The sequence below is a fragment of the Sander vitreus genome, chromosome 16 (assembly GCF_031162955.1).
Source record: "Sander vitreus isolate 19-12246 chromosome 16, sanVit1, whole genome shotgun sequence".
NCBI lineage: Eukaryota > Metazoa > Chordata > Actinopteri > Perciformes > Percidae > Sander > Sander vitreus.
The window spans coordinates 25,229,990-25,254,339 of record NC_135870.1 but is presented as its reverse complement, the minus strand read 5'-3'; the positions used below and the strand labels follow the sequence as shown (position 1 = coordinate 25,254,339).

Genomic DNA, 24,350 nt, shown 5'->3' with positions numbered 1-24,350 from the left:
CATTGCTGGATGAAGCTGCTTTGCGCTGCACTAAAAGCAAGGCTGGAGCCGCTGCACCAACACAGTGGACTCAATAAAATAAACAATATTAGGCTGTTGCATGTTTTATGCAGCGCTAATGTTGATCTGAATATGGCCTGGTGTTGCAATGCACATTTTTAAAGGTTTGGACATAGCCAGGCTAGCTGTTTCCCCGTTTCCAATCTTTGTGCCAAGCTAAGCTAATCACCTGCTAGCTCTAGCTTCATATTTGGTGTACATACATGAGAGTGGTATGAAAACAAAATGAGCATTTTTTTCAAAGTGCCAAACTATTTCTTAAATGCAAATGCTCGTTTTGACGCTTCTCTGCTGATAACACGTCACTGGATAAAACACATCAGGTACGATAGCGTTACATGTGTTCCGGAACAGCGCTAAGCTAGCTAGCTAGCTAGCTAGGCGACGTAAATTGTGGTGGACGAGAGATGTAGTTCACTGAGCGGTTTCACGCAAAACTAACTGGTCATACGACAAACCTTCGACAAACTGAGACTTTCTTCGGTTGAAAAATGTCTTTTAAATTGGCGAACATCATATTTGTAATCCATGGCTCAATTCAAACGGGATCAAAAAATAATTTGCTTCTCCCCGTTCACTACCATGCATATTTCTTTTCCGAATTAAGGTCCCATAAGGTCCACTGGAAGGGGAGGGACTTTGCCTCTCTATAGCCCTGGGCTTGGGTTAACCCTGGGTTAACAATGTGTGTGGGGACTGCAGTAAGTTACCCCAGGGTCAACTAAGTATAGCCCTGGGTTAAGAATATGCAATGTGAAACCGCCTAGAGTGGCTTAAAGTGCCCATATTATGAAAAAAACACTTTTTCTGGGATTTGGGGTGTTCTTTTGTGTCTCTGGTGCTTCCACACGCATACAAACTTTGAAAAAAATCCATCCATGCTGTTTTGAGTGAGATACGGTTTCTGAATGTGTCCTGCCTTCAGTCTCCGGGTGAGCTGTTCAAAATCGTCACAGCTTGTGACGTCACAAGCCGAAACGAGCTGGCTAACCGCAACCGTTAGCTCATAGCGTTAGCATGCTACCTCGTTCTCAATAGCAAAGCGCTGCTACAACACACACAAGTTCACCATAATCTACAAAAGAACTACTTCCATGTGCGCCCTCATTTAGAAGTCTCCCAGCTAATCCTGCCTCGTAACTGACCGAAGTTGGAGAAACAGCCTTTCTTTTATTGTCTATGGAGCTAGCTAGCTGACATGATCTACATCTGAGCTACTGCACATGTGCGAGTGCAATCAAAGATAGTACAGAAGAAGAAGAAGAAAAGAGGTCTCACTCTGTAGCTAAAACAGAGACCAGGTGGAAAGAGGATCTGCAGCAGTGAGAGAGAGCGGTGCAGTACAAAAATATGGTGTTTTTTGAAAATTAAACCATGTAAACCTATTCTGGTACAACCTTAAAATACAATTATGAATTCTGAAAATGAGCATAATATGGGCGCTTTAAACTAACCAAAAGGACACACTGGCTGAAAAGAGGCACCTGGCCTCTGACTTTAGGGTCCTGTTAGAGTACAGAGATACCATGGTTTAAAAATGCTTTCAAATAAAAACAAAAATGTGCCCGCCACTGTGACTGTGGCCAGTCTGCGTTGGCTGCAAGCTGATTGGTTGCTTTTGAGAAGCTTAATGATTTTCTGCGCAGTCAAAAATCTCTAATTAAACATGGCAGATTGATGTCACTGCATAGTGTCAACATGCACAAAACCCAAGGTGAACATTTACAGTACCAGATGGCTCCATTTAAGCAACTTCACCCCCCCCCCACATCCATGTTAACCTGTAAATGTTGTGGCAGTTTTCCAAGGTTTTCCCTAGATAAAAAAAAAAGATATATCGTATGACTGTGTTATGCAGTCAGCAAGGGGTTCCTGTCTTTGCAAAGGACCAGTGCAACATATATGAGAGTTAAGGCTTTACCTGAAAACACTGGCAGGGTTTTTGTTTTTAAAAAAAGAAATGTCTCTGTATGTTCAAATCCAGCTGAGAAGCGACATTTATAAGGCAGAGAATTGCACACAGCCTACAGATATCAACACTGACTCAGACCAAACAGTTTTATTCTCATCTCACCAGGAAGCTCTTAGCACCGGCTGAAAGCAGATAATAATCGTGCCCAAATCTGGGCCAGGATTCTGAAGAGGTTTGTAGCCAAAGGGGGAGTTACTTTATCCCTCTGCGAAGGAGAGCTGGTAGACCACTCTCTTCAGTATTTTTATTTCCTCTATTTCTTAGCCCTTTGAGAAAGTGGCAGAGAAGGGAGAGGAGGTTCCGCTGTGATTTAGCACCACCAAAATGAGCTATAACCTTGTGAAAAATGATTACACCGATTGGTACACCAAAAAAAGTCAGTTATAAAAAAAACACAGTGACCGCGGAATGAAGCATGATGAAAATGTCACAAAAAGAAATTAATAGAATGTGTAGCTGTGAAGCTATCTATGAAGATGAAACTTATTTCATGGATGGGTGGATCACAGTTAGTTTGCTTAGTCATTCATTACACAGTTTACTGGTCAGTTTGGAGCCATGATCTCCGTGTGCAGCACCACAGACAGCGACACAAGTCTTTACGTGACAGTGAGAGAGATGTCGACGTGATTATGTTCACATGATCGGCAATCAGCTGGCACAGCTGGTATTAATTAGGGGCGTCGAAATGAATCGTCGCCTCGATGCATCGCCATGCGGACCTGGACGATTCTGCATCGACGCAGTGACAGACCACAGTCGGTTAGCGCCTACGGATGTTGCTTGTTGATTTTTCCGCTCGCTGCTTTTTTTTTTTTTTCTGTATCTGCCTTTTGTCCTTTTGTGTTCAGACTCCGCTACATTCAGGAAGCGTCTTTCTCAAGAGCAGATACGAGGGTTTTCATTTTCATTTCATATATGTCCGACTGCTTGAATTTGTCCATGAAAACCATGTGTAGTAATATACAGTCCTTCCAGAAAAACGCGATTATACGATCGCATAATTCAACGCATAACCAGCCAAAGTCCGTCATATTTATGCGGGGGCCGCATTTTTTCAAATACGCCGCACTTTCGGCGCATAAATTGCCGATTTCCGCGCAGAATATGCGGGGCTCGCATGATTTCATAATCCCCGCATTGTCGTTGCAAAAATGTCCCATATATCTTAGCAGAAAGTTGAAAAATGTTGCGTTTACGTCACACAAGAGCAGCCATTTCCCCCTGTTGCCATGGGAACATTATGAAGTGACGTTATGAAGTGACGTTATGAAGTGACGTTATGAAGTGACGTTATGAAGTGACGTTATGAAGTGACGTTATGAAGTGACGTTATGAAGTGACGTTATGAAGTGACGTAGTTTTTGCAAGTTCCCGCAATTTCATCGCATAAAATTGCATAAACATCCCGCATATCCCATCGCATTTTTGAAGAAAACGTGCCGCATAATCAAGGATTTTTGCCCGCAACAATCACAAAAAAACTCCGCATTTTTCTGGAAGGACTGAATATAATAATATTGAGGTGACGCATCGTGACCAGTGAAGGTTCACAGCCCTTGTATTTATCAGCTGTTGTTTCCTGACTGTAGGGATGCATCTTGGTCTTGCCCCGTGCCAATTCGGATACCCCAACTCAGATTATCCGCATGTCAGTTAAACGTCCGTCCCGACCCAGAGCGTCAAAAAGGGACGCCAAGAGTCCTGTCCAACAACGTCTGTATGAGGAGACTTTTTGCGTCAATAAGAAAACACCAAAGGCACCCGACCAAGCGTCGCTTTTTGACGCAATGGGAGTGAGAATATGTTGACATGACGCAAGCCTTCGGTGCACCGAAAAAAATCAAACATGATGGAGGCTTTAGAAGAGGGAATTATTTTCACTCGAGCTTCTGCACGCGAATGTCACTAGACTACACCAGTTTCTGACAACACAGTCTCACGGCAGTTCGTGAAATGGTCACGTCATTTTTAATCTATTGATTCGTGTACAAGAACACGTTTATCTAATATTTTATAGGTTGGGTTTAGGCAAAGAAGAACGGGGGAAGCAAACGTCACACCCCGGGACACGATCCGAGGTCTCTGGGGGACACGCAACGACAACAACGGGATGGCGGAGGTGGTGTTTAGGAAAAGAAGAACGGGCAAAGGACACGTCACACGCCGGGAGACGGACGGTTGTGTTTAGGGAAAACAACAACGGGGACACGAAACGCGACACGCGGGACACGATCCCCGTTCTCCGGGGGTGAAAGTCCTGTGTCGTTTGACCCATCCACCACCCCAACCAACCTCCTTACGCAGATCTTCGGCATTTCATACTACTCGCTACCGTAGTTGTGCTGTGATCACGAAATATGCTTCCCATTGAAATACATTAGTTAAAGTTTCGTGCTGTCCACCACGAAAAAAATGAGAAAAACGTGCCCGTGTACACGAATCAGTAGATTAAATAACGTGACCATTTCACAAACTGCCGTGAGACTGGGTTGTTTCTGAACACAGCCATACTGAGAAATACAGAGAGAGTTTCGTGGAGCCGATAGTCTTAATTAGCTTTGTAGCAACTCATTTGGCCAATGGCTTGAATGTTAACGGACGTTCATTATCATAAAATAGCTGCGCACTATAGCTTTAATCAAAATAATATATCATTTTTTACATTGGATGAGTTTCTAGAATTGTCTTTCTGAAGATCAGACAGCTGTTTGGGCGTTATGAGGCTCAAACCTGTAACTTCTTTACAGGACAATCAGTAAGCTCAAAAATGTGGATACAGAAATTGAGAAAAGGCAAACAACAGGAGGCTCTGAGTAATCCTTTATAACAACATATATTTCGGTAGAAAACAATATATTTACATTTTTACAGATGTGTTTTTTTTTACAGTACATACAGCATTTACATATAAATATAGTGATTTACAGCATTAAAGTCAGTGGTGTACAAACTGTATACATTTGCAGAATGTCAACATTTTTGCAATTGAGAAACAACTCAAATTTGAATTTCTTTATGTTCAGTTTGGCATTTAGCACCATTTATGGTCTGGCTTCATTTCTTAATAAGTGAGATGTTTTGACCCTCTAAGGACTCGCAAGAAAAAAGTACAACTTCAGGCGTTGGCATAAATCACAAATTAGTTTTTGGACTCTGCACTTGGACAAGAAAGATGTGCATGTGTTCTGCACACTAAATAGGTTACACAGAGATAATAGAGGTACAAAGTCTGGGCGAGAGGCTGACGATTTGTGTAATATTTAAATATGTCGCTGCCCTCTTAATAATGACTTTTGACATTTGAGGTTCAGGGTATCTGCGTCTGTTTGGGATGACACAAGTTTGTGTGGTTTGGTCCTGAAACTCGTCCGATTGGAATCATCTTGGGGCACGTGATGAGAATATAAGATTGGTCCATCCCAAACCCAAACTATTGGAACACTTAAGCGCTTGCCATGCGCCACCAATTAGTAGGACAGTTATTATTATTATCCCATCACAGCTTCAGAGGGATATTCAGAGGTACGTGTCTCCCACAATTCACCACATCCAACCCCAGTCCAGATGTTGGCAGTACAAGTTTGTTTAAGGGCTGCCGAAAACCAACAGACACAAAAAAGTTGAACTTTTTTTTGTTGGATTCAGCCTAAAAATGATTCCTGTCCAAACAATATGCTGAACATTCGGTGATGGTTATCTCTTAAATATCAAAAATATAGTCATATTGATGAGACTTAGCATATAATAGCACACATTTGACATTGTAAAAACATTTTTTTTTCTTCTGTGATTTTGAGAAATCCTTTTTCTTAAAATAAACCAGAAATCATTCAAAAGATAACATGGTTTCTGAGTGTGAGTTTGTTTTTTTCAGTTCAGTTGCAGTTAAAATAAGAGACTTGACTTCTCCCAAGTATAGAGAGTGGCCATTGGGACAGACTCAAAGGAACTGCAGGTAAACACATGTCAGAGACAGATTCTCAGGATCCTACATGAAGCTGGATTGGATTTTTGGAATTTGGTGTCACGGCGCCCCTCTGTGGACAAAATACATCACATGCATCTGACCACACTGGCTCTTGGATTGGGCTTCATCACGATCATTTCACTCCTGTTAACCCTGTGTCTTCAGATGGCATAAAGCAGCAGGAAAGTTTCAAAAGCAGAGCCGGCGTCCGATTAATTAAAGGGGAACACTGCATGAATCAAGAATTCCAATATGTTATTTCCATGGCCTCGGAGAGGTTAGTCGATATGTGTGAACATGAGCTACTCTCTCTCAAAGCCAAAAACCACAGCAAGTGTCAAACTTGTGATGTCATCAAGTATTAAGTCTGGAACTGCTCCATAAACAACAAACTGGAGACTTTGATTTTGTCCTCTGTTTTTTACCCAAATGAGGTCATTCTATTTTATAACACGGCTTTGTTGAATACTCAATTCTGATTGGTTAGTTATTCTACAGTCTGTTATTTCTGTATAGCAGACCACTTCTATGAAAAACAGCTATGGACAGCTATGGTCGCAGTTCATACGCAGATCATACACTCTGGAGGACCATTTTCAAATCAATAAAATCACTTTTACATCAATGTTTTCTGTTAAATTATTGATTTCTTTAGTATGTAGCCATGTAATAAGCGAGATAATGTCGAGCGAGCGGGTCATTATTTCGCGAATTGAACCCCAAACAGGGTGGTCTCGCATTGCAAGACCACAGCGCTGTGGAGTAAGGGCCGGCTACACTACTGATACATTCTGGGATAGGAGAAAAAAAAACGCTCTGGGTTGTTTGCATTTCTTTAAAGGTCCCATGGCATGAAAATTTCACTTTATGAGGGTTTTTAACATTAATGTGAGTTCCCCCAGCCTGCCTATGGTCCCCCAGTGGCTAGAAATGGTGATAGGTGTAAACCGAACCCTGCTATGCCTTTGAGAAAATTAAAGCTCAAATTGGCCAATCTGGAATCTTCCCTTTATGACGTCATAAGGAGGGAGTTACCGCCCCTTTCTCTGATTTGCCCGCCCAGAGAATTTGGCCCGCCCATGAGAAAGAGAGAGACGTCATGACTTGCAAACGAGCGAAGTGGTTGTTGGTCAAGGCCAGCTTTTAGAACGGGTTTATTGCTGTCAAAACTAAAATATTCCCTTAATAACTGACCTGTACTTTACACGTTTACAGTAGCTGATTTTGTCAGTGCACAAAAGATGACGATGGCTTGCTGTGTTAAGATATGATTCTAGTTTGTCTTAAAGTGAGTTAAAGTGCTCATATTATACTCATTTTCAGGTTCATAATTATATTTAGAGGTTGTACCAGAATAGGTTTACATGGTTTAATTTTCAAAGAACACCGTATATTTGTTGTACTGAACATTGCTGCAGCTCCTCTTTTCACCCTGTGTGTTGAGCTGTCAGTTTTAGCTACAGAGTGAGACATCTCACTTCTGTTCCATCTTTGTTGGGAGTCGCACATGCTCAGTAGCTAGGTAAGGACTGCTAGCTTGTCAGTTGTAGAGTATGAGGATGTGCCATGCTAGCAGCTAGGTGAGCATTATAACGTGTGTTACGAAGTGACGCACGTTCGTCACGGAAGTAAAGGCTGGACTACAATAGAGCTGTTTGGAGCAGTTTGTGAACAGTGTTTTCTCTGGAAGACGGTAACTCCCTTTGGGGTGGACTTTGGGCTTTTTCAATTTGTAAACCTATAATATGCACAAAAAGATATATAACACAATAAAGGAAAGGGAAAAAACCAAAAGGCATAATATGAGCACTTTAAATAATGTTCCATTAACTGTTAATTGCTAATGTTTTTTTCTCGTTATTACAGTTGACATAAGTTGCATACACAACACCATGATGTCCGAGCAGTCAGAAAGTTACTGTCCTTGCTGTTTAACATGAAGCTTTGCTGTGCATTCTGGTGCAACCGCAGGTCTCTCCCACTGAACAGTGAGAGGTATGATCTGTTATTTCATCTGCGCGAGCGAATTGATCTCCATGTGTCATTGACGGAGACGCATCCTGACTCTCCGTTCTGATTTGGATCGACTGTGTTGATCAGAAGCCCAGTGTCTTTGTGTAGGGCTTCTGCAGGCAGAGCGAGCCGTGGTGAGGAAGCGGATGGCTGTAGTAGTGTTCGATCACAGCTGCCAGGGTGGGGAAGGTGACTTCATTGTCCAGAAACACACAGTCCTCCTGGCAAAAAAAAATAAATCACCCACAGTGAACAGAATACTTAAATAATGTAGATGTGACATTTAGGGCTGCACAATATGTCAGTTTTTTTGTCATCGCGATATCAACTGGCGCAATAAACACACCGCAAAAAGGCTGCGACGTATCGCAATAGACACTCAGAGAATTTTTGTTAGTTGAAAGAAAGTATCAGTAGAAAACGGCACTTTAAAATGTAACACTGTCACTTTTTTCAGTGGTACCCTTTTATATTTAATGTATGGTTCAATTTGTTTGATAAAAAAGAATGTTGGAAATGATTTCCTTTTTGTTGTCTTCTAGAAGAATAATGAAAGCAGCAGAAATGCAGAACTGAATACATTTTAATATTTGTTTATTTATCGCAAGTAATATGGTTGTCGTGATATTGAACAATGTTATCGCATATCGCATATTTTTCTCACATCGTGCAGCCTTAGTTACATTGTCATGTCTACACATAAATAATTAGAACTGTATATATAAATAAGTCAAAGAACGCCAGAGAGCAGCAGGCCTCTTACCTCTTCAAACAGTCGGTAGTTTCTGGCTTTAGCTATACTGACATCCCACACCACCAGCACCTGGAAAACACACCAAATGATTTTATTAGGACCAATTTGTCAGTGACAGGTGATGTTTTGACTTTAATGCCATGCTAGATCTCAGAACAATATATAGTCTGTTTCCTCTTTCTGCCTATCTGTAATGACCGTTTGTGAATATTATTATTATATTAAATTATAATATATAATATAATATTATATTACTAGGCCTAAAATTTGATATATTACACAGTACGGTACATGCAAGTAGGTTTATTTCTCTTAGAAAAATAATAAGGCTCCTTGAGGCTTTGTTATATTTGAGTGATATTTTCATTTAGAGAACTGGCTTTAAGTTCTCTGTGTCTACGAGGACATAAATGAGCTCAGTATTTATTTCGTACAGAGTGAGCTGAGGGTAGAGCATTAATAGACACAAAATTCATTTTCTGTATATTTTCTGTAGAGAACACTGAGCCGGAGTTTAACTGTTCAGCATCTCTAAATACACTCTAAGAGGAGAGCCTGTGAGTAATTCACCAAACGTCATTCAAACAGCACAAAGGGTCTACAGCCATGCTAACGGCGCTGTGACATAGACATGTTATATAGACTGGCTGTACATAGACACAAAATGAGCATGCTAACATGCTCACAATGACAACACGCTGATGTTTAGCAGGTATAAAGTTATGTTCACCAGATTAGTTTAGCGTGTAAGCATTACCATTTGCTACACACAATATAATTGAGTAGTAGCTGGTGCTAGTGTTAGGACTATAGAGACAGAGCACATTTGAAACAATTCATGGCTCTCCATTGATTTGCATTGCGTGGAGGTGCCTCCTTGTCAATTCCGTCTGCTAGCAAACAGAAAAATGTCTAAAAGCTGCTGTGTGGTGGAATTCACTACCAACATGGTAAATAACCCATTACTCTTTTTTTTAAGCTGTTGAACCGAAAAAAAACAACTTTATGAGCTTTTATGAAGACAAAAGTTGATACAGGTGTAAGGAATTAGGAGAATGAATGGAAAGACTGGGATTCTCACCATAACATAACGACATGCCCATGTTACGTGTGCAGCAAGCATTTAGTTACCAAGTCAAATATCCAAATGACAGTTTTAAGCTAACTATATATCTGTAAGTGAAGCTAAAAACATTTTCTACACAGTCTGTAACTTGTGTTATAGTGGAATGTGGATAACTCAGAAAGCTATGCAGTGTTATGTTTGGAGGTGCCTTAGCTTGCTAACACATAGCTAACATTAGCTTACTAACAGCTAAGTTGTCCTCTCTGGTAGACATAGGTTGCTAAAATACTCCTTTGACATGCTTAAATCTGATGTTTTTAGCTAGCTACCGGCAGGCACCTTCCTTTTTCTTTTCTTTAAAGATGATTTTTTGGCATTTTAGGCCTCTATTTTCATAGGACAGATGAATACATGAAAGTGGAGAGAGAGAAGAGGAATGACATTCAGTAAAGGGCCACACGGCGGAGTCAAACCCGCAGCCGCTGCATCGAGGAGTAAACCTCTACATATGGGAACCTGCTCTACCAGGTGAGCTACCCAGGCGCCCCAGACAGGCACTTTTCTAGTGTTTCAGCCCTTGCATATTGTGGCCCCCCTCCCGAGGGCGTGGTTTTCAGAGTATGACGCCTTGCACTCTGTCTCTATGTAGCGACACTCATTTCTGCAGTGGACAGGAAACCTTTTTTTATTTTCATCATTTTTTTATGTCACTGACCACAGGAACCTCTTTTTTTTTTTTTACCTTTGATGTTTTGGTTCCTGAGTTCCTGATGGCGTACAGTCCATCCTGTGGAGGGATGGGGCTCTCTCTGAACAACCTGCAGGTACACCCATCACAGGTGACAGGTTATCAATAGAGACACATACTGTGAAAACATTATCACACGCTAAATATTTTGTCTCTTATTTCAGATTACTTTATGGCTTTATGGAAATAAAGGCAATGTCGAAAAAATAATTGCATGCAATACAGCACTAGAGGGCAGAAATGTTCTGCAAAGTAGCAGAGCTGTGGCCTGCTGAAGGAACATTTCAGTTATGCAACTCTATATTACAAAAAAAAAGGGTATCCTTCTTACTTTTCTACGAAGCTGGATTCAGTCGTATCAATGAACACGGAGTCTGGCAGCTGCATCTGCAGATAGAAACACCTGGTTAAACACAATGTGTTTATTGAAGCACTGATCTTGGCTCAAATATAGGTCATTAGGATATTGAGATTTAGAAATGCACAAAATTCAGTTTGAGAAATTGAATTGTTTCTCAAAGATTTTGTAGTTGTAGAAATATTGAAGTTACCGGTATCCATTTTAGCCCTGTCTTCGGCAATCTCAGCGACCTCTTACGTGGTTTTCTTGTAATGCCACAAGAATTTAATCCAGTCATCGACACTAAACGACTTTTCAAGCGATTCCGCTGTCGCAGACAAATTTCCAATATCGGAATGAAATCCTGAGAGTTGGGGCGCGCTCCTCGTCTCAGGTGGTCATAAAACTCAATCTGAGCGGTCTTAAATCAGGCTTTTGTCCATCTAGACGTTCCAACAATATCAAACGTGTTTGATATTATCAAAGGTTTTAAATCGTGTTGTATAGTCTGTGACTAAAACCTCAGTGACATTATGACAGCTAGTCTTAAGATGTGAGATAGTGTCAGACTTTAGCCTTAAAGTGTATGGTATAATCTCTCAGTACACCTGGTCTGAGATCAGCACTGGGTTGCACCAGCTATGTGTAAATTCAAACGTAGACTAGTTTAAACGTAAGTTCTAACTTAGGTTTTTAGGAGTTTGCACGCTACTAACATTTTAACCAGTTGAAATAGTTCCAACGTAGTCCGAAGTTACAACATAAATCTTACACCTTGCCATTAGTACAGTATGTGTAAAGTCCTCCGTAAAATCTGTTGTCCTGGCGCATCATTTTGAAAGTTGGGATAACTTGGAGGACGAGGAGGAGGAGCGACCGGCTGTTTTGCGTCGGCAACGCGTTCTCCGGGATGGATTACACCCGTTGAATATGTATGATGATGTTGATTTGCATACACGCTTTTTCACGAGCGGAGATGCTGCGAATTCCCGGCCTGCTGGCAGCTGAATTAAAACATGACACGGAACAGAAACGGGGCACTCGGTCCTTCTCTACAAGTGTGTCTGGCACTACGGTATTTTGCTACAGAATCATTTCAAAACCTGGTTGGTGAAGTGCATAAGTCCACTATGTGTGTTGCAATAAGAGCAGTCGCTCTTTCATTATGTCAGCGCTTTAACCATTATGTAATGTTTCCAACTAATCATGAGCAACAAAACATGACCCGTCAGAAGCTCTACCAGATTGCCAGTTTCCCCGACATACTTGGGCGTGTCGTTCACTCACTCAATTAACGCCCGGATTGTATGTGACCTTATTATACCAAATGCTGTGATCAGCATGACAGCTTCTGGGACAAAAATATCTGGTGGAATGAGCCGCATTTGACTTAGAGTCTTGTAGTGTGCACGAGGAATAAAGCATCTATACATGATGTGTTTGAGAGGCCCGTAGTGAAAGTCAGTGTCAGTTGTCACATCACTTCAGTCTCTCTTACGTTCTCATAGTCCCCATCGAAGTCGTTTCCTCCGCTGTGTTTGGACGAGTCCCGTTTCCTCCTGAAGTCTGTGGGCGTCTCGTCTCCCAGCGAACGGAAGCTCTGGCCGTCTGGCGATGCTCTTCTGGGGGGAAAACAAAGCCTTAGTGCTGCTGCTTCAACCAGATTTACCTTTTGTGTTAAATATCTGTTATTTTGTGTTCTCTGAATTCAACTTACTGAAGTGGTGTGCCTGGCTGCCTGGACTTGGCTGCAGGCAGCGGGGGTTTCAATGTTGGCGGAGGAGGTTTAGGTACCGGTGGCTTATTTAGTAGTCCAGCTTTAAGTAGAGGAGAGAGTGGAGGGTGGCCAGGCAGTGGCGGGTGACCGGGGGGCGTCTTGTTGAGTGACAGGGTGTCTGACATCACAGGTCTGAGGTTAGCCCCTCCAGTATTTAACTGAGGAGGTAGGCTCGGCTTGCTGTGGTGGTTGCGCGTCTCCCTGTGGTGGTTGCTGCCCATTGATTGGCTCCCTAAAGCATTAAGGGAGTGGTGGGCGGGACCATTTAGGACCATCCTGCTCTCTAATTGGTCACAGATGGGCAGAGTGGCGGGGGTTTGGACCAATACGCCCGGCAGAGGCCTCCAGTCTCTCTTATCGTTCCCAGGCCCCCCCACTGATGCCACCCTGCTCTGAAGAGTTTTCTTTGCGATGGGGGGAGGAGGAGGCGGCGGGGTGGGGGAAATGGACCTGTGCAGGTGGGGGGCAAAGGGCAGAGGAGGGGGTGGGCCTTTGTTGGGTTCCTTCAGTATGGAGGGAGGGGGGGGGACAGAGGGCGGGGGTTTTTTGGGGAGCGGGCTGGTCGGGATTCTGTGTAGAGGCAGGACGGCAGGAGGCGGGCCTTTGTGGAAACCCGGACTGGAGTCTTGACGGAGCTGGGATACTGCCGGCACTGGGGGAGGGGGGTAGGAGGGGGGCGGCCCCAAGGGTCGACCTGAAGAGGTGAAAAAAAATCAGACTAGTTGTTTATTTGTAAATGTTTTTTTCCCTAAATGTTTATTGCACTCTGATTTTCCCTATATGTCCAATAGCTTCTGATAACTGGTAGAGTGTCAACCGACTATATTACTAAATTCTACATACATGCAGCATACATAACTGCACATTTTATGCATCTGAGGCTTAATAAATTTCCAATTTTTTATAGATTTCCCTTGAAAAATGTGCAGATTGTTTAAATAAGTGGTTATCTTTTTCCTGTTTTACAGTGAGCAAGGTCCACTGGTGGTGATCAGAATACACTCAACTAGTGTGAATCTTTCAATACATGTATATTTAAAATCAAATCTTCACACATTTCTTAATACTCACATAAACTGTTGGATGTGTTAAAAAAAAAAAACATATAAAAAAATAGGAAAACTAGCAAAATGAATATTACGACCATGAAAATACCCAAAACACGCGTGGGTGTATTTATATGTACAAGTGCACTTCCAGTTGCAGTTCTCTTTATTGTCCTCGCTTCCTTCAACCAAATTATTTCCCTCTAACTGTCACTTTCACCTCAGCTTGTAGTTCATTTACAGGAAGTCCTATTGCGTATGATAAGTAGTGCGGGACGAAGACACTAGAGGGTTCTGTGTCTCCACATGTGACCTTTGACCTCACTACTATTGGTTCTTCTGTCAGAGAGTCAGACAGTACAGTGTGCGTGCAGTGTGTGTGGTGGGGTTGCGTCACCTGTCGATGTCGGCGAACAGTCACCGTCTGGCTTCAGATAGTCTGCCTCATCGTCATCGTCGTCATCATCCTCCACATAATCTACACACAGAAAGAAGAGATACCACAGTGTAACAACACGCAGGTACAACGGGTGTGTTACGTGTCTGCAGGGTGCGATTTGCCGTGGGGGATGCGTGGGATTTACCCCCTTTCTGGTCTACGTATCCCTGCCTCTGCCTTTCTGGTCTACGTATCCCTGCCTCTGCTGAATTATTTGTATCCCCGGTGGGGAAAAAATGTTACTGCATCTACTTCACCAATAGCGTAGACCATATATTAATTATATAACTCAAATAGAAGTAGTCTAAAGTGCCGTAGAACGGTAAAATCAGAGCAGCAGTTGCTGGTTGGATTTAGCAGCTACAGAGCTCCGGGACGCCGGCTACCAGCGGCAGATGTTTAGCCGCCGATAGGTGACTGTGAGCTGGGTACAGGCACCGCCAGATGACGGTCCTTTCAGGGGCCATGTGGTGGAGTTAAGCCAGAAAAAGTGAGCGTCATCTGGCGCTGACAGTTTAGTTTAGGCACCAAAACGACTAGTTAAGTTCAGGAAAAAGATCGTGGTTGTACTATTTCATTTTGAGATTATTTACCATTGGATATTGAAGTGCATAAGTGTTTTGGCATGACCGGCCGAGTGGCACTATATCCATGGTATTGGTATTGGAAGGGAGATTTAATTCTTGCATGTTTTGTTTTGCTGTGCATGATTAAAAAAAAAAAAAAACATCCCCACCATCCCCCCCCCCCCCCCTCCCTTTGCATTTCGCACCCTGCGGGTATGTACTGTATTCATTAAGGTGGTCTCACCATCTTCTGCGTTATTGAAGGTGTGCTTAATATCCATGGGCTTCTCAATGGTGCCATAGAAACTGTCGGCATCTGACTCTGAGTCGCTATGGCAACAAAGAAAATGTTATCATTAATACATAATATATAAAAAAAAAAAAAAAGGTACAAACATCAAATGTGAGTGGAATGTATTGGCTGTATAGGTTCATGACATTTTCTGCAGGATGTAGATATATGAATAGCCACTAGTCTGCTCTCAAAACTAGCTGTTATTGCTATAAGCTAGCCAGTTAGCTTAGCTTCCAACTAGAGCCGCAAAGATGAATCGATAAATTGTTAACTATTAAATTAATCGGCAACTATTTTGATAATCAGTTAATTGGTTTGAGTCGGGTTTTTTTTCAAAATTCTCTGATTCCAGCATGATAAATGTGAATATTTTCTAGTTTCTTCTCTCCTCTGTGACAGTAAAGTGAATATCTTTGAGTTGTGGACAAAACAAGACATTTGAGGACGTCATCTAGGGCTTTTGGAAAACACTGATTGACATTTTTTTTTTTTTACCATTTTCTGACAATTTCTAGACATAACAGCTAATCGATTAATCGAGAAAACAATCGACAGATCGACTGCGATTTATTATTTTTTTATTGACTCTGAAAATAATCGTTAGTTGCGGACACACTGCAATTTTTTGTCTTTCTTATGCTATTCATTATGTCATTTACTATCCCAATTTGCCAGCTAGCCAAAAGCTAACATGTAATCCAATCACTTCTGGCTTCTATTTACTGTATTGTTCTGTTCTGTTTAGTTTTATTTAGCTCAACCAACGAGACTATTTCGCAGCCATTAATGCTGGTTATTAGGCTATTACAAGATGGAAACATGTTGCCATTACATCCACTAAAACAAATACATTTAAACATGTAATTATTCTAGTTAAGAGTAGGAAAAGCTTTTTCATTTCCTGCGAGATCAGGCTCCCTGACAGACTTTGTGTTTTGGGGTTTTGTATCGTGTATAGTTGACGCTTTAACTGTTTTATAATATCAACACAACTATTATTCATATAGTAAATACTTTCCGTATCACACATTGTATGCCAGTTCAGAGTCTACAGTGTGTCATTACCTTGAAATCTGGGAATCTTTTCTTTCGTTATAGTGACCTATCTCCCTTCGCAGGTATCGCATCCATTTCTGTAAAAACAAAACAATAGGTAATATCGAGAATTTTGGCAATTGAGAGGACAATGTGTGACTTTTGCACCCTATAGCCTGTGAGCCAATAATAGCTCATTTATAGGGCTAAAAACCACTATTGGAATTCAAATTGAAATTCATTGTATAAGATGGACAAATTCCATGTGTGAAATGGCACAAAAAATAGTAATATTAGTAATGATATTATTATTAAAAAAGGCATAACAGTTATTTTGGCAATTGAAAATGTTGAATTGGCAATTGTTTGAATTTGGCAATATTGTGAGCTACGCACACACACACACACACACACACACACACACACACACACACACACACACACACACACACACACACACACACACACACACACAGTACATATGAGTCCATGTGTGGTTGTCCTCACCCTCCTCTCGTCCTCACTGGCTGCAGAGAAAAACCACGTCCTGTGTTTCTTGCTGAAGTGGACGATCTTAAAAGGAAATACATTACTGGACGTTGTCTCCTCTGCTGCTCTCATCACTCTGTGGAGGAGGAGAAATGTGGGAAGAAATATTTCTATCCACGAAGAAAAATATGCTAATTTCAACTCTGTTTATGAGCCTGAATCCATCCTTGTGATAGTAAGACAAGAATTTCCGACTACCCTAATGGACTATCTGTACTGGTGGCTCGTGTCATTTTTCTATGCTCAATGCTATGGCTAAGGGAATTCGGAGTTTGGTACCCAGCCCTACCCATAGACCTACTGTCCCCTGTTATGGACATGACAGCCACAGTCTGGTGATACGCTGAGTGAATAGTTAATGATAACGATAAAGTTCCCTTGGCCTTTGGAATTAAAATAGCCCCACATCATCACATCCCCTTCACCATACCTAGAGATTGGCATGGTTTCATTTCAGTTAGCCTAATAGCTGGTTTGATTTGCATTGAGAGATGATGGAAAGTACCCCATGCCAATCTCTAGGTATGGTGAAGGGTATGTGATGATGTGGGGTTATTTGAATTCCAAAGGCCAAGGGAACTTTATCAGGATGCATAGTATCCTGGATCCATGAAATAACTGGCCTTTAGAAATAAAACTCTTCCTGCCTCTATGGGAATTTAACATAGGGGTGTACTTACTTATGCCCCCTGTATTTTAAGGAAGAACATTTATTTATTTACGATACATTATTCATTCACATAGACAATTGGTGCCCTTAAAGGTTGGAATTTTCCTCATTTTTTAATTAAGGCATTAAGATCAATTTCCAAAAGATGATTTTTTTATTCCTCTTTTTAGCCTTTTTCTTTTAGCCAATCGCAAGACAATCACAGCTTTCAATCATGAAGTTTCACCCTGGTTTTATAGCATATTTAACATCAAACTTATCCCAAAAATGAACACTTTAACAAACATCAGCGTGATCAAAACTACCTTGAATGACAGAAACAATCTTTGTGAAAAATCTATTTGACGTGTACTTTAATTTTTTTGTTTGGCCCATGTCCCATCCACTAACATGGAGGGGGCGGGGTTTATGACCTATACTGCAGCCAGACCCCCAGGGGGGCGATCAGGATGTTTTGGCTTCACTTACACAGTCTATGCATCAACCCCTGGTTGTTATTAATACACCTATGCTATATTAGTCATTTTGTGCTATGACAGGTACAAGGTACAATGTTGTGTATTACTTTCCTACAACATTACTGATTTAGGACTGTGAGCAGCTGAAGAATTTTCACTGACCTGTTGTACCCGTTGAGAGAGAATGCCCCCTGTGGTGCAGGTGAGGTACTGCTCTTAAAGTAGTAAACGCAGCCCTTATGGATGATGATGTACCTCAGTGGCCCTGTAAGACACGCAACAGATATTTAAAAACTTTTCCATCCATCCGCCTGTGTGATGAAATTGAACATGGTTTAACTGAGGTGTAAAAGTTGCTGGCTCAATAAATGAATGCAAAAAAAAGATAACTGTAGATTACAATACATTGTCAGATCTTCTGCTCATTGTGTCCACCCACACTTCATATTTTCGACATGAACTCACATTTCAATAGGCTGAACTGGCTGCCTCCCTTCTTGTGGAGGTATCCTGAAGTGGAAACTCCTCCCGGCATTGTGAGGAGGTTCTGAGCCCCGATGGCTCGCATCGGCACTGGCCAGCACATCTCTGGAGATGACATGGTTCTACCAGAGAGGAAGACAGAGGAGACGTTGTTATCATTATTGCATCGTTGTGTGATAGATCACATCAGGAGTCGCACAAGATCGTGGAAATGTAGGATTGAATCCCAGCAGAAACAACAGCAACTCTGTTCTTGTGGAGAAGTTAGTCGTGCAGATAAAAGAAGGCAAATATTTGAACATCCAGAAAGAATTCAAACCCATAACCACTCTGTTACCAAACCTGCTTCCTAACCAGATAAGCTTTCAGGTATGTGGGATACATTTTATTTAAAGAAGTGGAGTAGTTCCTAAAAAACAAAGTCAAAACCTTAAAATAAGCCCTATTTTACAATGTCTTTCAATTTTTTTTATCTGCACCTGGATTCGGGTTAGCAGTAAAAAATATCTTGCTTCTCAGTCTCCTGTAAGCTTTAAATATAAAAAGTACAAACTCAACACAAACTAACTCTGCTTCAAAACACAGTATTACTGTCCATATAGGGGGGCATTTGTAATCCCTGTGTGCTACTGTTACCTTTAGTTGACAAAAAATAGATGTTTCACTAGTGTCATTAGTACATTGGTATCAATACAACTATGATATCATTAATACATAGGCCTATATGATATCTTGGCCCCCACCTCTCGTCCACCCTCACACTCAGCTCTGGCACCCCACAAGGCTGCGTGCTGAGCCCACTACTGTACTCACTTTATACACATGGTGACTGCACAGCAATCCATACCTCCAACTCTTGTTATTATTCACAAAGAAAACGATCTTCAAAAACGAGGTTCAGAAACTGTCGGTGTGGGGCGGCCAGGTTGGTTCAGTGGGTAGAGCAGGCGCACCTAAACATAGATGTTTATGCCTTGACGCAGAGGTCGAGGGTTTGAATCCAACCTGTGATGATTTCCTGCATGTCTTTCCCCTTTCTCACCTAGCTGTCCTGTCCATTAAAGGCGAAAAAGCCCCAAAAAATAATCTTAAAAAAAGAAACTGTCGGTGTGGTGTTCTGACGACAACCTGACGCTAAATACAAAACTCCCCCAAAATAACTCATCCTAGAGTTCAGGAAGTGCAGAGCTGATCCCCCCGCCCCCCCTCCCATCTTCAGAAATGGAGACTGTGTGGAAACAGATCACAGTTTTTAAATTCCTGGGAATCCACACATCAGGAGATATCTCTCCTGGTCTCCCAACACCAGAGCTGCTGTCAAAAAGGCACAGCAGCATCTGCACTCCCTGCGAGTTCCAGTATCAGTTATGTGGAAAGCTGCTGGCAGCCTCCTACCACTCTGCAATAGAGAACATCACAACATACTGCCTCACAGCGTGGTATGCTAGCTGCTCAGCAGCAGACAAAACAGCACTTCAGAGGGTCATCACAGAAAATCATCGGCTGCCCTCGCCCCTCACTCCAGGACATTGCAAACACCCGCTACCTTTCCAAAGCAAAACACATCATTAAAGACTGTTGTCACCCTCTTTGATCTCCTGCCCTCAGGGAGACGCTCCAGGTCCATCAGAACACCAACCACCAGACTAATGAACAGTTTCTTTCCTAAGGCCATCCACACTCTAAATCTACACACTTTTTTTTATTGTTCTTACATTCATTTTCTCTGTAGTGTTATATTATTATTAAAATCGGTGCGATATATTTATTATCACAACCTAACGGCCGTTTTATGATGAATGTTCTTGTTTTTATCTTCTTTATACGGATGTGTGCAATATAGTTTCTTTTAAGCACCGCTGGGAGGGGCATTTGCAATTTCGTTGATACATTGTCAAATCATGACAATATAGGCTTCTTATCGTATCGTGTATGATAGATATTTGTGCTATGACAAGGTGCAAACTTACTTATACTGTATACCTCCTTACAGGCCCCTGTGAGGCTGTGCTGTATTATTTCAGGCTGTCCCACATGGGAGTTAACCGGGATTGAAACTGGAAATGTTTGGTTGTTAATTTAAAGTCCTCAACCCGAGATCACACCGTCAGACACATTCAGACCCAACACAACGTGCCCACATAATCTCTCTCTCCCTCTCAAAAACAAAACAAAAATCTGAACTGACTTGTTTTCATCTTCGTCTCTGCAATTAACCCTAACCCTAACTAATGAGGAGCAGTGGCTATGGCTGCCATAGTCCGGTGCCTGGGGTTCTCCAGTTGTAATGCCAGTACCTAAGTGAAGGGAGAGGTAGCCTATATCCTCAACGTTTTCTGTTGCACGACTAAAACAACTTTTGAACGTCCACATGTTCCACCAAAACAAGTTCCTTCCCGAGGCTATTTTGCAGAGGCACTGCAGCTTTTCATGGTGCTTTGCACCGCCCAAGACGATTGTGATTGGTTTAAAGAAATGCCAATAAACCAGAGGGGAGTGTGCCTATGTTCCCACATTTCTAAGATCTTTTTCCAAAATTAAGCCCTATGTTCGCCTAACCTCTAACCCACCCTAACCCTTGAAGGGAAACATAGGAGCACAAGACCTCATTTTGAAAATGTCCTAGAAATGTGGGAACATAGGTCTGTGGGAACATAGGGCCTAATTTTCAGTGGAAAAAAAAAATTCTTTAGAAATGTGGGAACATAGGGCTGTGGGACCATTGGGCTGTGGGAACATAGGGCTGACCCCAACCAGAGCATGTTTTTCTCCCATCCTGGAATGCTGTGTGGACTAGCCAGACCCTCCTCCGCAGCGCGGCGGTGGAGAAAGGTCTGGCAAAGCGAGACTAAGGGAAGGGTAATGGCAGGAGTTCCTATGCATGTCTTTATGGTGGGAGGAAACCCACAGAAACCCGATGGAGAAGAGGCACACTCCACACAGAAAGACCCTGCCCTGCCCGGGGATCCACACCAGTACTTAGCAGTGCCTACTTGCTGTGAGGCAGCAGTGCTAACCACTGAGCCACCATGCAACATCTTATGATATACAGTTCATGGATGATCCACTCATCAGGGGTTTGAACTGTATGCGGTGTGCAGTGGTGGAAGAAGTATTCAGATCCTTTACTTCAGTGAAAGTACTAATACCACACTGGAAAAATACTCTGTTACAAGTAAAAGTCCTGCATTGAAAATGCTACTTAAGTATAAGTTTGTAAGTATCGTCAGGAAAATTTACTTAAAAGTAATAAAAGTAAAAGTACTTAATGCCGAAAAATCGTCACATTTTAGAAACTGGAAACGATCCAAACAGCAACTATGTGTTTAATGGTCTGATCATTTCAGCTGGACTTGTAGGCCGATATATTGTTGGGTAGTTTAATTTGTAATAAAACGTCATATTTAATTAACTACATGTGTTTCGTGTGTAAAAATCTTAATTTGTAAAGTAACTAAAGCTGTCAGATGAATGTAGTGGAGTAAAAAGTACAATATTTCTCTCTGAAATGTAACGGAGTAGAAGTAGAAAATGGCATTAAAAAGTAGTACCTCAAATTTGTACTTATAAGTACAGTACTTGAGTAAATGTACTAAGTTAGTTACATTCCACCACTGGGTGTGTGTATTCACTCTATATGCTTATCATGAACACAGAGTTGAAGCATGCAGTTGAGTTTCCAGAATTCCAGTCGTCATTATTATAAATGGATAAAGTGATTGGACGCATGGAGCTAGCCAGAATCAGAAAAAAGGATTTATTGGCTGATGCTATGGACAGTTACTTCATATATCTCAGTCTCAAAACTCTTTTTTTTCTTTAGAAAGTCATCCAGACATGCTCAGGCGTTGCCTACCTCCTGTTGAGCCTCCTGTTGATGCTCTGAACAGCAGCGCTGTCCCTCAGCAGGCTGACTGCGGAGGCTAACACTGTGGACGCTAACGCCGGCAGCAGGTCCATGACAGAGACGACCAATAGACTCAAACTCCTTCTCTTTCTGTCCTCAGTGGGTTCACTGTTGCGTCTCATCAGATCCAAACTGAGAGGGTTTTTTTGTCTGCTTTTCAGCCTCCTCTGATCCCACTCCCTTTTCATTTCTCTCTCTGATGATCTCTCTTTCTCAGTCTCTCTCGCTCTGGCTGCCTTTGATGATGTTTATCTCTCTCGCCCTCCCTTGCACATAGCACACATTTAAACGGAGATAGTGCAGCCTACTTAGGCGTTCAAGGCTTTGTGTGTGTGTGTGTGTGGGTGTGTGTGTGTGTGTGTGTGTGTGAGTGTGTGTGAGTGTGTGTGTGTGTGTGTGTGAGTGTGTGTGACGGAGATAGCAGTAGTCAACATAAACATCCCAAGTGAAGTTCTTCATCCTCTAATGTGTAACTTCCAGTCTATCAACAGCATCTGCTGACCTCAGAGGGAGAAGGGAGGAGGTGTGTGTGTGTGTGTGTGTGTGTGTGTGTGTGTGTGTGCGCGCACTTAGCAATAATTAACCTCAATATTTATCAGGACTTCTTGCCAAAATCCACTCCATTTCACAGAGATAAAACCCTGCAGGAATGGTTTTCTACTCAGTGTACTGAAACTAATCTGCCTCTCCACCTGTTCTATGCGTGAAGGGACCTTGACATGCAGTGACTGGCAGGTTGTTAGCTTGCTATCTGACAGTTAAATGTTGTAGTCACTTTATCACCAAGCTTCCAGCACCACCGATTTTGCACGAGTGGATGAACTATACAGCGCTGCTCTAATATGACCGGGCTCACTAAGAACACTTACTTAAATGGAGCTGAATAAATAAATAATAAATGTCATGGCAATCAATGCGTCTGTTCTTAAACCCTGCTCAAAGAAATTCAACCAAACACTTTCATTTTAAAGCTAGAGTGCGTAGTTTCTGTCGTAGAAGGAGGGCGTGAGAAAAAATAAATAAAATGGAGGCGAAAAACCTGCCTGATGTAAGACACAATACATAACTAGGGTGGAGCTGCTGCTAGTTTCTGACCCCTGGGTGCCCTGTAGTTTGTGTGTATGTGTGTGTGTGTGTGTGTGTGTGTGTGTGAGGACTTCAAAAGGACCCAAAGGTTATCATTTGTATACTGATAACAAGCGCACGCAGGCCGCACGCAGGCCACACACACACACACACACACACACACACGCACGCACGCACGCACACACACGCACACACACACACACACACACTTAAATTCCAGGTATGAATTTTAGCCCCGTCTTCGGTAATCTCAGTGACCTCTCACATGATTTTCTGTCATGGACATCTGTCATAATGTCACTGAGTTTTTAGTTACAGACTAACCAGTGAACGCAGGCCACAACACACACACACACACACACACACACACACACACACACACACACACAGATAAACTGTGTCTTTTTTGATACAAGGATTTCCTGAAGTCGTCATTTGGCTCCAGCTGAGCAGACACACAGCTAGCGGACGACACTGAAGCAACATGATGACACTGACTGCACTCAGCATTTTCCTGTTTTCTAGAGGAAGTGGCCTGCAACTCTACACGTTTCAACATTGGTCCCTTTCCCACAGATAGAGGAAAAAGATGTGCTCGGGTGACAGAACAGGCAGACACACGAGGGACATCGTTAGTTCATTTAAAGGTCCCCATCCTGAACTCTGCAGAGGTTAATCAGACAGAGATGCTAATCAGAGAGCAGCAGAGTTTGTCCGGAAGGGAAGCACAGGAGCTCCCTAGACATACACACACACACACACACACACACACACACACACACACACACACACACACACACACACACACAACGTAAAACAATGTCTGGGCTCAACAGGGATTTAAAGTCCCCTTCACACTGTGTTTTCAGGGCTATTATGTGATGTTGTGAGTCCATTTTATGGAAAAGTAAGTTTAGTGGCTGAAGAGCAGACGCAACTAAATGTAACAGGATCAGAAAAAAAACGTTTAAAAGTTTAGATGACTGACAGGTGTTGGGGTGGGAATTTAACCAACATAAGGGCATAATCCTCTGGGTTTTAAAAAAAATAATAACTGTGATCATCTGAACCAATGAAAGCCTAAAACGGATACAGGACAAATGTGAATACAGCAAG

At 42.1% G+C, this 24,350-nt stretch overlaps 1 protein-coding gene across 4 annotated transcripts in view; it reads right to left on the bottom strand.

The window, feature by feature from the left end:
* Positions 1-4,843: 4,843 nt before the first annotated feature.
* Positions 4,844-24,350, bottom strand: part of sh3bp2 (SH3-domain binding protein 2) — a 38,966-nt gene continuing 19,459 nt past the window's right edge. For 2 of the 4 annotated variants that reach the window (XM_078271107.1, XM_078271106.1), the window contains exons 2-13: positions 18,224-18,363; positions 17,921-18,023; positions 16,589-16,706; positions 16,112-16,179; positions 14,996-15,081; positions 14,144-14,224; positions 12,641-13,394; positions 12,422-12,545; positions 10,915-10,970; positions 10,578-10,653; positions 8,779-8,838; positions 4,844-8,236 (exon numbers count right to left, since the gene is read on the bottom strand). In XM_078271107.1, the coding sequence (XP_078127233.1) occupies positions 8,099-8,236; positions 8,779-8,838; positions 10,578-10,653; positions 10,915-10,970; positions 12,422-12,545; positions 12,641-13,394; positions 14,144-14,224; positions 14,996-15,081; positions 16,112-16,179; positions 16,589-16,706; positions 17,921-18,023; positions 18,224-18,359 (1,800 nt within the window). In that variant the 5' untranslated portion in view covers positions 18,360-18,363 and the 3' untranslated portion in view covers positions 4,844-8,098. Of the gene's footprint in view, positions 8,237-8,778; positions 8,839-10,577; positions 10,654-10,914; positions 10,971-12,421; positions 12,546-12,640; positions 13,395-14,143; positions 14,225-14,995; positions 15,082-16,111; positions 16,180-16,588; positions 16,707-17,920; positions 18,024-18,223; positions 18,364-22,097; positions 22,381-24,350 lie in introns of those variants that run through there. The other 2 variants (XM_078271105.1, XM_078271104.1) reach the window with 2 other exon arrangements.